General features: G+C 49.2%; 5 protein-coding genes across 5 annotated transcripts; 2 read left to right on the top strand and 3 right to left on the bottom strand.

The window, feature by feature from the left end:
- Positions 1 to 934: 934 nt before the first annotated feature.
- Positions 935 to 2,487, bottom strand: CDV56_108008 (esterase/lipase family protein; the record flags this gene model as incomplete). Its single annotated transcript, XM_026761627.1, has 3 exons — positions 935 to 2,129; positions 2,203 to 2,351; positions 2,446 to 2,487. The coding sequence occupies 3 exons, from the start codon at positions 2,485 to 2,487 to the stop codon at positions 935 to 937; spliced, it is 1,386 nt and encodes a 461-aa protein (XP_026614290.1).
- A 718-nt stretch (positions 2,488 to 3,205) lies between these two features.
- On the top strand, positions 3,206 to 3,655 carry CDV56_107968 (putative quinol monooxygenase; the record flags this gene model as incomplete). Its single annotated transcript, XM_026761587.1, has 3 exons — positions 3,206 to 3,268; positions 3,325 to 3,437; positions 3,508 to 3,655. 3 exons carry the CDS (start codon positions 3,206 to 3,208, stop codon positions 3,653 to 3,655), a joined length of 324 nt encoding a protein of 107 aa, XP_026614289.1.
- Positions 3,656 to 4,745: 1,090 nt separating this feature from the next.
- On the bottom strand, positions 4,746 to 6,887 carry CDV56_107863 (arrestin family protein; the record flags this gene model as incomplete). The annotated part of the gene is made up of 3 exons (XM_026761482.1): positions 4,746 to 5,396; positions 5,453 to 6,525; positions 6,599 to 6,887. The coding sequence occupies 3 exons, from the start codon at positions 6,885 to 6,887 to the stop codon at positions 4,746 to 4,748; spliced, it is 2,013 nt and encodes a 670-aa protein (XP_026614288.1).
- A 3,335-nt stretch (positions 6,888 to 10,222) lies between these two features.
- Positions 10,223 to 11,187, bottom strand: CDV56_107711 (uncharacterized protein; the record flags this gene model as incomplete). Its single annotated transcript, XM_026761330.1, has 2 exons — positions 10,223 to 11,002; positions 11,071 to 11,187. 2 exons carry the CDS (start codon positions 11,185 to 11,187, stop codon positions 10,223 to 10,225), a joined length of 897 nt encoding a protein of 298 aa, XP_026614287.1.
- Positions 11,188 to 12,462: 1,275 nt separating this feature from the next.
- On the top strand, positions 12,463 to 14,136 carry CDV56_107583 (nuclear and cytoplasmic polyadenylated RNA-binding protein pub1; the record flags this gene model as incomplete). Its single annotated transcript, XM_026761202.1, has 5 exons — positions 12,463 to 12,846; positions 12,906 to 13,007; positions 13,072 to 13,719; positions 13,778 to 13,910; positions 13,967 to 14,136. 5 exons carry the CDS (start codon positions 12,463 to 12,465, stop codon positions 14,134 to 14,136), a joined length of 1,437 nt encoding a protein of 478 aa, XP_026614286.1.
- Positions 14,137 to 14,488: the final 352 nt, after the last annotated feature.

The following is a 14,488-nucleotide window of genomic DNA, read 5'->3' as shown; positions in this document are numbered from 1 at the left end:
TGTTTTTTTTTTTATTTTAAAATCCCCCTATTTATTGGGTTTTTCTTCTTTTTTTTTTTAAATCATTTAATCCACCCCAAATACGCCGTACTCTTGGGCTCTCTCAAATCTATAAAAAACCCCCCCCCCACCCCCCGCCGTTTAGCGAAAAGCCAAATTTGTGACTAACACTGCAGGTAATGCTTTGTCGAAAGCACACGGAATGTACTCGGAGAGTTCCTAAACTGAGTTATTTCAATTGGAGAACTGCAGGGCTTTCCGCGGATGGAAGGAAAATGACTCCGACTAGGAAGAATAAGGCAGGTCCAAAAAGGATGCACAGTTGCCAGTTGCACACATCGTCGCATTTCCTCAACTGAGCGTAGCTCAAACCAGACCGCATGAATCCATAGACTCCGAAACATGATCATATCTCCCTGTTATTTGGCGTATGCAGGGATCAGGAGCTGCTGGACAAATAAGATATTGGTTTGATCCATTATTACGTTTGATGGTATCCCCTATCTAGGCTGTAATTGCATGCCCCAGCTGCGGCACACCCGACGCTTGGCGGAGGAGAATGGTTGCTTGCTGCCTGTTGATCGTACGAATTGCCGTGTTCCCAGATGCTCATCAAGGTTTCCTTGGCGGCAATATGGTGAGGAGATTCCACATCTCCAAGCAGGTACGACACGGCCGGTCATTTCTAGGCAGACCTCGGCGTGCAATGTGGACGGCGATTCCAGACACAACAGTGCAACCTCGGACTTTCGGAAGCTGCGGGAAACGAACAGACAACGTGTCAAAAGAAATGTCGAATGATCGAGTGCAGTGTATCGGCGAGGCAGGTACACGAGGTCTAGACCCATGCGCTCAAGTGTTGGCCAGAATCATCAGATGGAAAAGGAACATATCATTTCCAGACTTGGACAGAATAAAGATCCTTCTGCAGTCCTCAATCCACAACCACGACATCGTCCGCATCCATAAATCCACTATCAGTGTTCAGTGGAGTATTACTGTTGCCAGCCTGTGGCGGTATGTCGTCGACTTCATCTATGGGTCCTGTCGCAGTGGAGTACCAACCCTTATCAATCGATTCCACCACGAATCTGCACGCATCGGCGACAAGCTCCAAATACGCGGGATTCTGGTTTGACAAAAACATGCTGATATGGGCCCTGACTTCGTCCGCTGCCCTATCATTGATCGCCCTGACCCACGAGAATCCCGATTCGGGAAATTTCGGCGTGCCTTGACCTGCCTCAACCTCAGCCGGCAGGGTGCAGAAAGTGCGGTGCTTTGAGCGTATGATTCGTTGACTAAACGAAGTCTTGCCTTGATTTGTATTACTCTCGACCAATGATGGAGCACCTTTGCCCAAGCAGGTATAGAAATTTGTGCAGCATATCCCTCGTTCTTTATGCACGTTGGACAGGAGCGCCAGACGCTGTCGTAATTCCGATGGGCGCGCTAAGCACCCAACAAAGATCAGATGCGAAGAAACCCAGTCCCAACCGTCCGTCAGTCGTTGCCGTTGTGAGTACATTGCAGCGGCGCCGCCTGCAGCCATGGCACCTGCAGCCCCTGCAAACATGGCATACCGACCCCAACGCTGCCAGGATGGTGTGGCAGCAGCATCAGTAGCCGAGGCAGGAGTACTGGCAGGTGACGAAGGTAGAGGCTTGGGCTGTGTTTGCTGTGTGGCGTTCGAGCCTTTGCTTGATGGGTTACTGGCTCCTCCGAAACCGAACAGGCCAGCTACTTCCGAGATTGTGTTATATGCAGTCGTGACATTCTTGTAATGTCCTTCGGCACCGTAAGACACAACTCCCGGAGCGATTCCCAGAAACGGTGTATCGAATGCAAGCACGCCCTGAATATGAGGAAACATGAATGAGCCGGGTTCCACGAGACGTGAGCTTCCGGCAGTCTTCGAGTCTGCTTCGGAGCCAGCTGAAGCATGGCTTGAGGATACATCTGAGTAGGTTTTTGAAGGAATAGGCTGTTCTGATGCGAGCAACAACAGGGTCTCAGCTGCGACAATGCCACCCATAGAATGACCGACTAGGAAAACGTGGACGGAAGGGTCAACGGTCGGCGAAGCGGTACGATTTGCTACTTCCAAGTCGATAACTTTGTTCTGGAGCCTACGCAAGGAGATAGATGTCAGCGAGATTGCAAATCAAGTATGAATCGTCCAAGCCCGTCGTCTCGACATACCATTCCCGGAATCTCCCCACACATTCTTTCAGACCACCGCGAGTCTCATACTTGGGATATACCACCGTAGCTACCTTGACGGCGGGAAGCGAACGAGCAACTGCAGCACGTAGACGATCTGGAAAATTGGCGAAAGTGTCGTCATCGCCCTATGTAGACACATGTGGTTAGTATGAGGGTTGATCGAGTTTCCCCAGCTTTCCTGACACGCGAGCAACAGGGACATTAGGCAAGCGAACGGACCTTGAACCCGTGGATGAAAACCAACAGCAGTGTCTTCCTCATGATAGGCCGTTTTGTTGATGAGGATGATACATCTTTGCGCATGTTCGAGAGCCAAGAAGGGACTTCGAACGGTAAGAGCTACTCACCAAAAATGGTCTGGAGATAAGTCTCTGTATCGCGTTACGTCATTGGTCCCTGTATCATCACGTGTCCGACCTGGAACGCAGAGACCAATTATATTTTATGGTGTCGATCAATTTTGTTCAATTGCAGATGTATCCGTCCTCTACTCCGTACACGACTTTAATCCGTCCATCTAGGAAGGGACACCTCTCTTCATCATGGCGATGCACCCAGAGCATGATTTTATCGGATAACCTCTAAAGACCACTAAAAACACATGAGAAAGTCAGGACACTCATAAATGATGACCAAATAATCTGCACAAGACACCTGCAACGCATCTCATAAAGAGTTGATTATGTGATCATTCATCATTAGATTGCTTCTAGCAACCTGAATCGATAGTCTATCCACATCCTCGGCTCATCTACTCATCTCAATCTCTCCACACCCAGACCGGCCCGAGGCCGACTCGGCGATTGGCCAATCGATACTTGGGTGGATCATGAGCATCCATACCTCTAGATCTCAATCATGCTCCAAAGTCTCAAAGCTCACATCGACGAGCAAGTATATATAACGAAGCCGCCTTCATCTCGCTCCACCACATCCTGTAGTCAACGCTATACCCAGACCGAAAACCAAGAAGCCAAAGATGTCCTCAGACGCGATCTACAACATCGTGAAGCTGGTCCCCAAGCCAGGGAAGTATGACGAGGTATGGCCGCTAACTCCTTGTCACGAGTGACCAGTTTCTAACTCGAGATCAACCAGGTCGTAGAAGCATTCGCGGCCCTCGCGAAGCATATCGAGACGCACGAGCCCAAGACCCAAATCTACTTCGCCATTAGACCCGAAGGAACCGATGAGCTGATCATCGTGGAGAAGTGAGTCTCGTCTCGTCTCATTCACCAGCGATTCGGTCTGAGAATCATGGGGAGGCTAACGCTGAGCAAGGTACACCGACGCAGCAAACCTGAAGGAGCATGCGTTGACGCAGGAATTCAAGAACTTTTCGCGTCGGCTTGCGCCTTGCCTGGCGCAGCCGCCTGAAATGAAGAGGTCGAAATTCCTTACTGGGTTTGATGGGCGCTCGAAGATCTAGGTCGTTTGCCCATTCAATGCCAAAGATGCTGCTGTACGGAATAGTTTGAATGGCATACCTGTCTGAATGAGGGCTTTTAATGTTAAAAAGGGGACTATAACCTTGTGCAGACAATGAGAGCTATCTCGTTTGTATAATAAATACCTGCAGAATAGCCAATTGAACTTGGATCTCAGCAAGCAATGGCCGATAAACTCCGACTACTAGCAGTCAAAGGAGGAATAGTAGTGATGAGGGACATAGAATTTTGCAACCATCATCTCATCGGGTTTACTATCGTGTGTGAATGGCATGAACTGTCCATCATACCGCTGGAAGAACCGCTCCAGACAGCGAACTCAACCATCGATTTCTTGCTGAACCAGGGAGCTTTCTGGTGCCCGGTGACCAAAGACTTTCTCTTTCGTTGGCAAGATTCAATCTGTTTCGGGCTCAATTCCGGCTATTGGCTTGTGCAGCCATTCTGATAGCTTCCGTATGTATAGAATGCAAGTCGACAGGGCCTAGGAGCCACTGGGAACAGTATCGTCAATCGAAGAGCGATGTCTCCCTAGAGCCTATCACCAATAAAAAGAAATGAAAAGCAAAAAGGGCTGAACTGCAGACGAAGGCAAAGAAGCAAAACCAGAAGCCGCATGAAATCGGTAGACTCTCCTTGGAAAACTACAGCAAAGCGGACTGACTAGTCTCCCCCAAGCCAAACACCATTGATGAGAAACGATAATCAAGAAAAGGTCGGCACAATGCACTATATTCCTAATGCTTATATGATATGTGTAGTTATCAAGTTCGCTCGTGATCATGCTGACGCGGCCGAGGTTGAATCAAGGCGTCTAAAAACTTCCAATGCAGCCTGTTTACGCCTTGGTTAAGAATGACCGGCGAGTAAGAAATATTGAAACCGGTATCCGTATGAGCCCCCCTCCCCCTAAAACAAACGCAACCTATTGAAAACCCCAGATTCCCTCCTTTTAAATTCAACTCCAAAGGCTTTCCTTTCCCGGTTGGTTCCATCACAATGAAGTAAGTTGCACAACAAGATTCATGACGTCGTATATCCCATCTACTCATTCAATTTCGATCCCATGTGCTATGGGACAGCCGGCTCTCCAAGCCGTACCCATTCTCGAGGAACATCCATGCTGCGGTTCACGCGGCCTCCTGGAGTGAGGGGTACGTCGACGCGTCCACGGCCACGTTCATCTTCGTCATGTTCCTCGTAAAATGATAAGCGTGAGAAATAGTCCTGCAAGACAGACTCTCTGTCATTATCGCCCACAATCGAGTTGTACTCTGGGGGTGGGGTGATTAGTGGCGGTGGAGGTGGAACGTCTTCAAACGCAGGCGGAGCAAAGGATGGCGCTCGAAGAAGGTGCATAGGACGGGGGGAACGCTCATTCGCTTCATGCGCGAGATGAGCTTGCGGCGGACGAGCCAAGCCCCCGGAGCCGTTAGTGAAGCTGCGAGATACAGTTCCGCCATTCGGTGCGTCTTCCCGATCGGACGCTAGTAGTTGGCTGCTTGAGCTGTTTCTGTTTACCATTGCCGCTCCAGGACAACCGCATTCGTACTCTTTCGTCGGCGGACCTGGATCTGAGCTTGGCGTGGTGTACGCAGGAAGATAGATGTTGGCTTGCGTGGCCTTGCAGGAGAGAAGGTGGAAGGGAGAGTCAATGGAGATCTCGAAGTGCCTGCGCTTATTCGGGTCGCGCTCATCCAGTCTGGAAAGACGCAGCACAATCTGGATATCAAGTCAGTCAGCAACAATTGAGAGATGTTAAACGTAGGCGATCTCACCTTGATCCAGTGATTGATTTGGATATTCTCGTAGGTCGTGTCAAAATGCAGTCGTTGCGATTCGTCCCGATTCTTCATTTCGTGGCAGCTGGGAAGTTGAACATTGAACTCCATTTCGGTCGGGCCGACCCCTGAATCGTTTGCCAAATTTCCTAGTAGATTCGTCCGGTTACGATCCACCATCTCCTCGCCTCTCGCAGCGGCCGCACGATGATCCCAATCAATGCCGCCACCTGCAGTGACACGCATCGAGCTGCCTGGGTAGGTGCTCACACTGGCAGAATCCGCTCGTTTCTCGAAAAGTAACACTTTCTTCGCTGGCTGCAGCCGATGCACACTCTTGTCTGCTGTCCAGTGTTGAATGTTTTCTGTGACATAAACCTTGATCCGGTGACACTCAACCTTGGCTAAGGGTGTCAATTTGAAGGCGATAGGCACCTGAGAGCCTAGCGGGAAAGACTTCCCTGAAATTACGATATCGTAGTGCAGTTGATCCTCCCAGTTCCGAGAAATTGCGATGGGCTCAACCTGCTCCAACGAGCCCTCGGCCGGGGTACGAATCACGGGCACTTCCAAGGTGCCCAGCAGATTAGGCCGGAACGCGCCCGACCGCTCAACAATGGCCTCTAAATCGTATCTGACAAAGCCTAGATCGGTCTTGATCGTCTCTGGAAGAGAGCCATCGATGGGAAATTCGAAGTTATACAGGTAATCACCAACTGGAAACATCCTGTAGTTGCGCTGGGGATGCGACTGGTTGCTGGGCGGCATTTCGTTCTTTCCAAAGCTGCGCGAGTGTGCGTGATTGGCTTGTAATGAGAGACGTTTGAGCTCTTTCGCAGTCAACTGACTGTGATTGAGAAACGGGGACGATCCACTCTTCGAGAAGAGTTCCCGGGTAGTCGTTGTCGACCCATCTTTGCCTGTCACCGAAGTCACCGGCTTGGCGTGCTGGTAGAAATGTGCTCCGTAATCGTTCTGCATGAGGGCAGTATCCCCGTGGTTAAAATACATCACCCCATGAGTGACCAGGTCTTTCTTGTCATGAAAATGGATCTTCTTCGGCGGAATTCCTGGGAAAGAGTTTCGGAGTCAGCAAGGCTCTTTTACTGACAGCAAACAGTCTTGTGATTGAGTAAAGCATACCGTCAGGCCAGTCGGTCTGGGCGTGACCACGGAAGCATATCGAGATCTTCTTGATCTTGACGCTCTTGGTGATTTTCAAGTGCAGTTGCCCGCGGAGTATGGCGGATTTCTTGGTACTCGGATCATTCTGATCGTAACCTTGAAGAAACAACACGGGCTCTGTTAGCGCAATTCCAACAGCGATACCGCTTCCTGTCGCGACGATCTTCTCATGGCGGAGAGGAGGGAACGGCGCCGCTGCGTCCGACACTGATGAGCTATCTGGTACCGATGCCGGACCCTGAGTCATAGAGACCGTAGAGGAAGAATCGGATCGCATCCTGCTCGCCGCTGCAGCAGAGACTAACATTCGCGCATCATTAGGAGATAGTATAATCTCGGACACAGGACGGGGCCGAGCGGTCCGGGACATTGGGTGGGTAGCGGTAGCGGAAGTAGTGGTGGTAAGTGGTGGCGACGATGAGCAGTTAATGGGCGGCGCGCCCAAGCGGAGGAATCGCTTTGCGTTCTCCCGTGGCCCCGCCAGCCTTCTTAGTATAGAACTGCGACGATTCTGGCCTTGTTTAGGAAATTGCTCGACCGCAAGATCCGTGTTGGCTGTAGTTGAAGTAATCGACCGACGTCGCTCTGATCTGGAAGTGAACAGACTAGAGAGTGATGGGAAAATGTCAGGGTTTCCCGACCTAGATAGGTCCTGTTGTACGGGAGAGAGGTGAGCTGCTGTCATGAAGGATACCGAGTCAAGTGCATAATGGACTGGACGGATGAAATTGGCACTGGAATGATCTTATACAGAAGCCAGGAGCTCTTGGATAAGAGACAGAGCAGGAGAAGGCCGAAGGAGAGGTAGAAGATAGGTAATAAAAAAAAAGGTGAAAGTGAAGCGAGTGACACAAGAGTGTTAGAGAAAGAGCAACAAACTTACCCCGTGTTCTGCAGCTCCCAAGTAATATTAAGGATGATCTCTTCCTTTTTTCTTCTGTCTATTATTTTATTTTGGGAAAATAAAACAATAATGAATGCCTGTGCTTTTGCTTTCTTACGCACACTCCCACCACATTGAGTCGTGCGACTACTTCCCTCTCTATCCTCTCGTTTCTTTTTTCCTTTGGCGCCTCTTGACTTTTGGGGCTTTTGCTGCTTTGGCTGATGATCGACCACGCAAGGAGCCACGCCGATTTTGGCCCGACGGGGAAATGAGGCGTTTCCCCAGAATCGTTTGACTGAATTTCAGTTGCGTCGGAAAGAGTGGTGATAGTACTCCAGACTGTAGTCAGTCGACTCTTCAGTGTCTCGGTTATTCTTTGGTTACTTCGGCTTGGAGTGAGGGGAAACACACAGCCTGGTGATCACGATCACCACAAACCACTAACTCGATTGCAGGCCAGAAGGGCCGATGACGCGGGGATTGCTGGAAAGAGAGCAAGTTGGTTGTCAAGGGTCGATACACAACACCAAAGGAAGAGAGACAGGGTATGCTAATGATAGGTACAAGGCAATCACTCCAGCGAAACAGAGTTGCAGGATGGCAAATTCCCAAGAACCTAAACAGAAGAGGTGACGGAATAGACACGATGGCAGTGAGGCGGTGCGGAACAGATTGTTAACAGTTTGTTTGTTCGTTCCTTGGGTGATCGACGGAGTCTTGGTATTATTGCCATTAAACAGTCGAACCTCCTAAGAGTTTCGCAGTCTCTTCTTCGGGCCCAGAAGGTAGATTATATTAGATATCATGAATCTATGGTTGGGGAAATAACTCCACGATGACGCGAAACACCGGCCGAGGAGTCGAGCCACCACTCCAGGTCGCTGAATATGGATCCGGCGAGCCGACAGACTGGCTTTGGCCCATAGGTATACGTACTATCTACGAAAAAGAGTCCGGATCATATACAGAATGAAGTCCAATAACAAGTCGACCTTCAATCTGGGACCTAAATTCCATCGGCTTTCATTCGCGCGGTCTTCGGGGTAGGTTCCTGGCAACTCAAATCTCAAGGTGCTCAGTACTTTTGCCGGTAGACTTCTTGCTTTTGTCGTGTAGATCATTCGCAAAGTGCTGCATGATCATGATTTCTCAGTAAGCCATCTCTTTCCCATGTGATAGATATCTACCCCTCGGTGTTCACAGTTTCATGGAAGTGATGCTAAGACTTCGATGCTGCTAGAACCCCGGCGCTAGTTTGTTCGCGAAGCCGCGCCTTATCTCTGTCCTGAACTAGAAGAATGACGTCGTCGAGATGATGTCCATATGCGGGTATTCCGGCATTACGGACTCCACATTTTATTGCCTCTTTTTTTTTCTCGATCTTTTTTTCATTGTTGTTTTCTCCTTGCCCCTCTACATCTAATCAACGAGGGAAAACCGAGATATAACAGTATCTCTTCGTTGATTATACTGCGGGGGCTCAAAACTTCAAATGTAGCCCACCTGTCGATCTCTGACAGTGTGACAGGATCAGATCAATCAGTGATATCATTCTTCTGTATCTGTGGTACACCACATGAATGATTAACTCTTCCAAACCCCATACTTGGCTGTTCATGCACCCTGCACTAGCCACTAGTCAGATGTTTAATATATTGATATGAGTAATGGATCGATCAGAAATCAGTGATAAAAGTCCCGGCCTCGAGTATTCATCTTCGGGGTAAAGTTTCTCTGGTTGAATCTCTATTCACTAGTTACTACCAGGTACTAGCACAGGCTATGCTGACACAACCAAACCTTGGTTAGAATTGTGCCTGACAAGCCCAACTATCAATTCTCGCACGAGAACCTGATACTACTGTAAAATAAAATGTTCAATATGAGGATCGCCGGCAACTGAGGCCGGCGGGGATCCTGACACCACCGATGACCTCATCATTTGATCTGTGCAGAGTGGAAATAAACTCCTGCTAATCAACAACGTGCAATATTATTTGACCTAAAAGTCTTGCTTAGGATGCACGTGTACCGACGCATTGGAGACTGCTGTGGAGGATCTGTCGGTCTGGTAACCCTTTGGATCTGGCCTTGAAGTGCAAATCGTCTATACTATTACTATCATCACGAGAGGCTGACCTCCCCGCCTCACACTCATATCCTCAGGTGAGTAGGTGGGACTTGTCTAGCCCTCAGGCTCTCTGACACTATTTTAGCAGTATCAGGTACAGGATCATGAAACAAGCCCTCAATGCCTAAAACTAGAGGTTGGGGCCCAAACGCCAAGAGTCGACCGGACTCGCCAGGTACGAGATAGGGCTGATGATACCAAGCCTCGTTGTAGTTTGTAAACGAGTTAAAATGAGCGGATCCTACGTCACTGTTATGGTTAATTATTATGCTAGTTAGTCTACTACTATTTGCAACAGACTGGAGGTGGATTGCGGAGTGCGGACTGTTACACCCCTCCCCTTGCATTGATCCTCGTTAGCACCCATATCATTATGGAGCTATGGATGTCGGTATCAATTCAAGAATGCTCCACATTCTGCTGCGAAATGATTGCTCTCTGCAATGCATCGATCCTGGAAACCCCTCATCCGTATTATGTATACATCCTACTAAGCATATGTGCCCCATAGATAGGCATTGAGAGTGTGCGCCTTATCGCTTCCTCAAATTAGAAAGAGTGCGAACTAAGTGAACCAGTTATCATCCAGCTCATTGATATTCATCAGGCCATCCCCCAGCAGATTCTGGTCTCCAAGCCCTTCTCCACCGAAGTTTTCGTTCTCCATGAATAAGTCATCGAAGCTTGATTCCCCTGGCGCCATAACATCATCCGCGTTGTTGCTCATCTGTTCTCCCGCTTGCTGGTCCTGGCCCGTAAATCCTTCAGCTTTCTGGAACTCTAAATCGAATGCATCGCCTCCCGTAGGAACACTGCCGAGGTTATTCCCCTCTTTAGAGAACATCGACGCCATAGCGCCCGACTGATCAGTCTCCTGGCCGATATCGCCGCCGATGCCTGTATTTCCAAGACCTGAGCCAGAGAGGAAATTCTGATTCCCAAGATCATCATCCCCAAAATCAAGATGGAGATCGAATTCATTGGGCCCACCCCCAGTGTCATTGAGCATGGAGTCAAAGTTGATTTCTGTAGTTCCAGGGACTGATTGGTCTGACGCCGAGGGCAGTCCTTCTTGCTTTTCCACCTTGATAGTTCTGCCTTCGGTCTCTTGCGACGGCTTCTCGCCGGCGAGAGGCTCTTGCGCGGTAGCAGGCTCTTCGACCAATTGGGATTCGAGCGGTTTCGTCTCTGATACTTCCTCTATCTTTTGGGGCGGTTCTTGTGCGCCTTCAGTTTCCAACCTGTTGCTTGGCTCATCCATAGCCACATCTTGAGCAGGCTGTAGAGCTGCTTTCTTTGCTCTGATTTCCTCGTAGTCTCTTTCGAGAAACGCTTTTGCAATAAACTGCCTCCTGTCAATAGCTGTTCTGTTGAAGCACGAAATGCCGCAGTAAAGCCAAGTTAAACACATACTATTTGCTCAGATAGATCGTCGAGTGCAGCCTGGAAACGTTCGTGAGCCGCCGGGATCGCCTTTTTGAAACGAGCCCTGGACTGTGTTGAGCCACCAGCTCGAAAAAATCGACCCATTTCAACAAGCTGCCAGCAGTTAGTATTATCCACCCACCGAGACAGCGAGCAGAGATGACACATTACCGTCTGATTGACCATAGCTGTTAACACAGCAAGGGACTCTGGATTCGAATAATTTGATGTTTCCATGATGGCAATGCTCCGATTCATCTAAAATGGGCCGAAGACTTTTTGTCCAATGATGGACTACCTGCAGGGTGCGACAAGGTTAGTTTAATAATGGCAACATGCCTATGGCTCATTTTTGGGTATCTTATCCCTGAGTCTAGGACAAACAACTGACCAAGGACTACGCATTGATAGTAACAAACGATGCATAAGATACACAGAAAGACAAAATATCAATCAATCAGAGTATCATTAAAAAAGCTCACCTTCAACTTTTAGACCACACAATGGGTGCCTTCTGAGAGAATCTCGGCCCAAATCGAGCTCATTCAAGAGGACCAAATAGAGTCAAGTTAAGCGCCCTCTCTTGACCAGAGGCATCTATCCTAAAGACGCTAACCCCATCTGGACTAGTATATCACCCACACCCGAGCGGCTCTTTTGCCAGTTGCCCATCCACAGTTGGGTTCTTTTTCTCGAGCTGTTGGAACTCCTCCCGTCAGGTCGTAGTAGTTTGCTGGACTTAGTAAAGGTATGGTAGAGTATCGTATCTTCGTAGCCTACCAAAGATCATCACATCACATCTCTTCTTCTTCTTCTTCTTCCTCTTCCCCTGTTTCCATCTCATCTCACTCCTCCCACTTTCCTCCATCGCGCTTCTGTTGGTGTCAAGATCTCGGTGATCTTGTTTTCTTTTTTTCTCTCTTTGTTTCGCTTTTCCCTTTTGGCGCTTTATTCTTCTTTGTCCTTCGTCTCTTTTCCCCTCTCCCGATAATCACTTGTGTTTGTCAACCCCCGATCTTAAGCTTTTTTTCTACCACCACATCTGAAAACTTCTTGGGGCTGAGTGTTGAAAAGAACCGTGTTCGAGTCGTCCTGACTTAACGTATTTTTAATTCATCACAGAGCTCCTTTCTGTGAGCGACTCTTTTTTGAAAGATTGCCTCTCTTCAATTTTCTTGATCTAGCGATTTCTGGCTTCTTTCGGTGCCTCGATCCCCGCGTGGCTTCCGCCTTTCGACTAACATCGATTTTGTGACTGCTAAACACCGTGCACCGTCGAGCAACAAACAGCGCATCTCAGCCTAACGCTTCCATCGCCGATCCACTTGTGCATTGTATCGCTTGACGGTTCTTACTGAAGTCATCCTGTTATCAACCACAATGGCCGAGAACCTGCCCACTTCTGGTTCTTCCACCCTCCCACCTCCGCCTCCGCAAGCATCGTCTGCTTCTTCGGGTCAGCAGTATGATGCCTCTCAGGGCAACGGTCAAGCCAACCCTTCCCATATGCCACCCCCGCCTCGTCCGCCTGTCGTGATTCCTCAGAACACCAATCCTATCCCAACTGCTATCACGTCTCCAATGTCCGGGAACATGATGTCCCCGACCAGTGCTGGTGGATATGTGCGTCGGGCCGCCCCCGAGCCGAACAAGAGAGCTTTGTACGTTGGAGGACTTGATCCACGGGTGACCGAGGATATTCTGAAGCAAATCTTCGAGACCACCGGTCATGTCCAGAGCGTGAAGATCATCCCCGACAAGAACGTAAGCTTCGCCCCGCCCTATTGCAATAATCCCTTAATGCGATGTTAACGTTTTGAAAGTTTAACAGCAAAGGATACAACTACGGCTTTGTTGAATTTGATGACCCTGGCGCGGCAGAGAGGGCTATGCAGACCCTCAACGGCCGCCGAATTCACCAGTCGGTATGCATTTTCCGAATACCTACAGACTCGTCGCCTTGTCGTCCCATTACTGAGTTTGTTATAGGAAATTCGTGTGAACTGGGCTTACCAATCAAATACCACGAACAAGGAAGATACTTCTTCTCACTTTCACATTTTCGTCGGCGATCTAAGCAACGAAGTCAATGACGAGGTCCTGCTCCAGGCCTTCTCCGCCTTCGGCTCGGTGTCAGAGGCTCGCGTCATGTGGGATATGAAGACTGGTCGTTCCCGTGGCTATGGTTTCGTTGCCTTCCGTGAGCGTACCGATGCGGACAAAGCACTGAATGCCATGGACGGCGAATGGCTCGGTTCTCGTGCCATTCGCTGCAACTGGGCTAACCAGAAGGGACAGCCTTCTATTTCTCAACAGCAGGCTATGGCGGCCATGGGCATGACTCCCACCACTCCCTTTGGTCATCATCACTTCCCTACGCATGGAGTTCAAAGCTACGACATGGTCGTACAGCAGACCCCACAGTGGCAGACTACATGCTATGTGGGTAATTTGACTCCGTACACTACGCAGAACGATCTTGTTCCTCTCTTCCAGAATTTTGGATTTGTACTTGAGACACGCCTTCAAGCAGACCGTGGATTTGCCTTTATTAAGATGGATACTCACGAGAATGCCGCGATGGCTATTTGCCAATTGAATGGGTACAATGTTAACGGACGTCCTCTGAAATGCAGCGTACGTTTGCTCTCGCCCTTCGTTTTTATTCTAAAGCCTCTTTTACTGACTGTTGTAGTGGGGTAAGGACCGTCCTCCTACTGGCCAATTCGACAATTTCTCCGGTCAGCAAGGCAATTCACCCTTCAACTCCAGTCCAGCTACATACTTCCCTCAATATGGTGGCCCTGGAGCTCCTATGACCCCTCAGGGTACGTTTCATATCTTTCGAATAATTTGTTATAACAACTAATTTATTCTATCGTAGGCCCCACCCCTGCTGGACGAGGCTGGGACCAGGGGGGAATGACTGGCCAAGGCTATGGCCAGGTCCCCCAGAATGCGGGCTTCGGCCGCGGACAGGCCACACCCAATTCTGGCTGGAACCAGCCAAACAACGGCAACTTTGGAAACGGCTTTGGGGGCTACCAAGCGTAGCCTGTCTCTAGCCTATAATGCTGCATACTGGCCTTTCTCCGTAACAGCCGAGCCAGATGATCGATAAGTTGTGCGGCTACTTGCAACAGCGACGGTGAGAAGACTCGGTCACTCGGTTTCATTTCCCAGTTTCTATCTCATCGACTATCCCACTTTCTGCTCTATACTTTCACCACAAATCTCCTCTTCTTTTTCTCTCATTTCTATGATTTTTCTTCTTCGTCTCACGATTGCCCTATGAAGTGGATTATCAAGCGCATGTTTCCCATTCTCAAGTGCTTCTTTTCAAATGAAATTTTGTGTGTTTCCGTACACCAATACCCCAAGTCCACTTTGTTTGCATCAAGGCCAT

Source organism: Aspergillus thermomutatus, assembly GCF_002237265.1.
Source record: "Aspergillus thermomutatus strain HMR AF 39 chromosome Unknown NODE_99, whole genome shotgun sequence".
Lineage (NCBI taxonomy): Eukaryota > Fungi > Ascomycota > Eurotiomycetes > Eurotiales > Aspergillaceae > Aspergillus > Aspergillus thermomutatus.
Note: the sequence above shows the minus strand (reverse complement) of the source record. Positions and strands in the feature narration are given on the sequence as shown.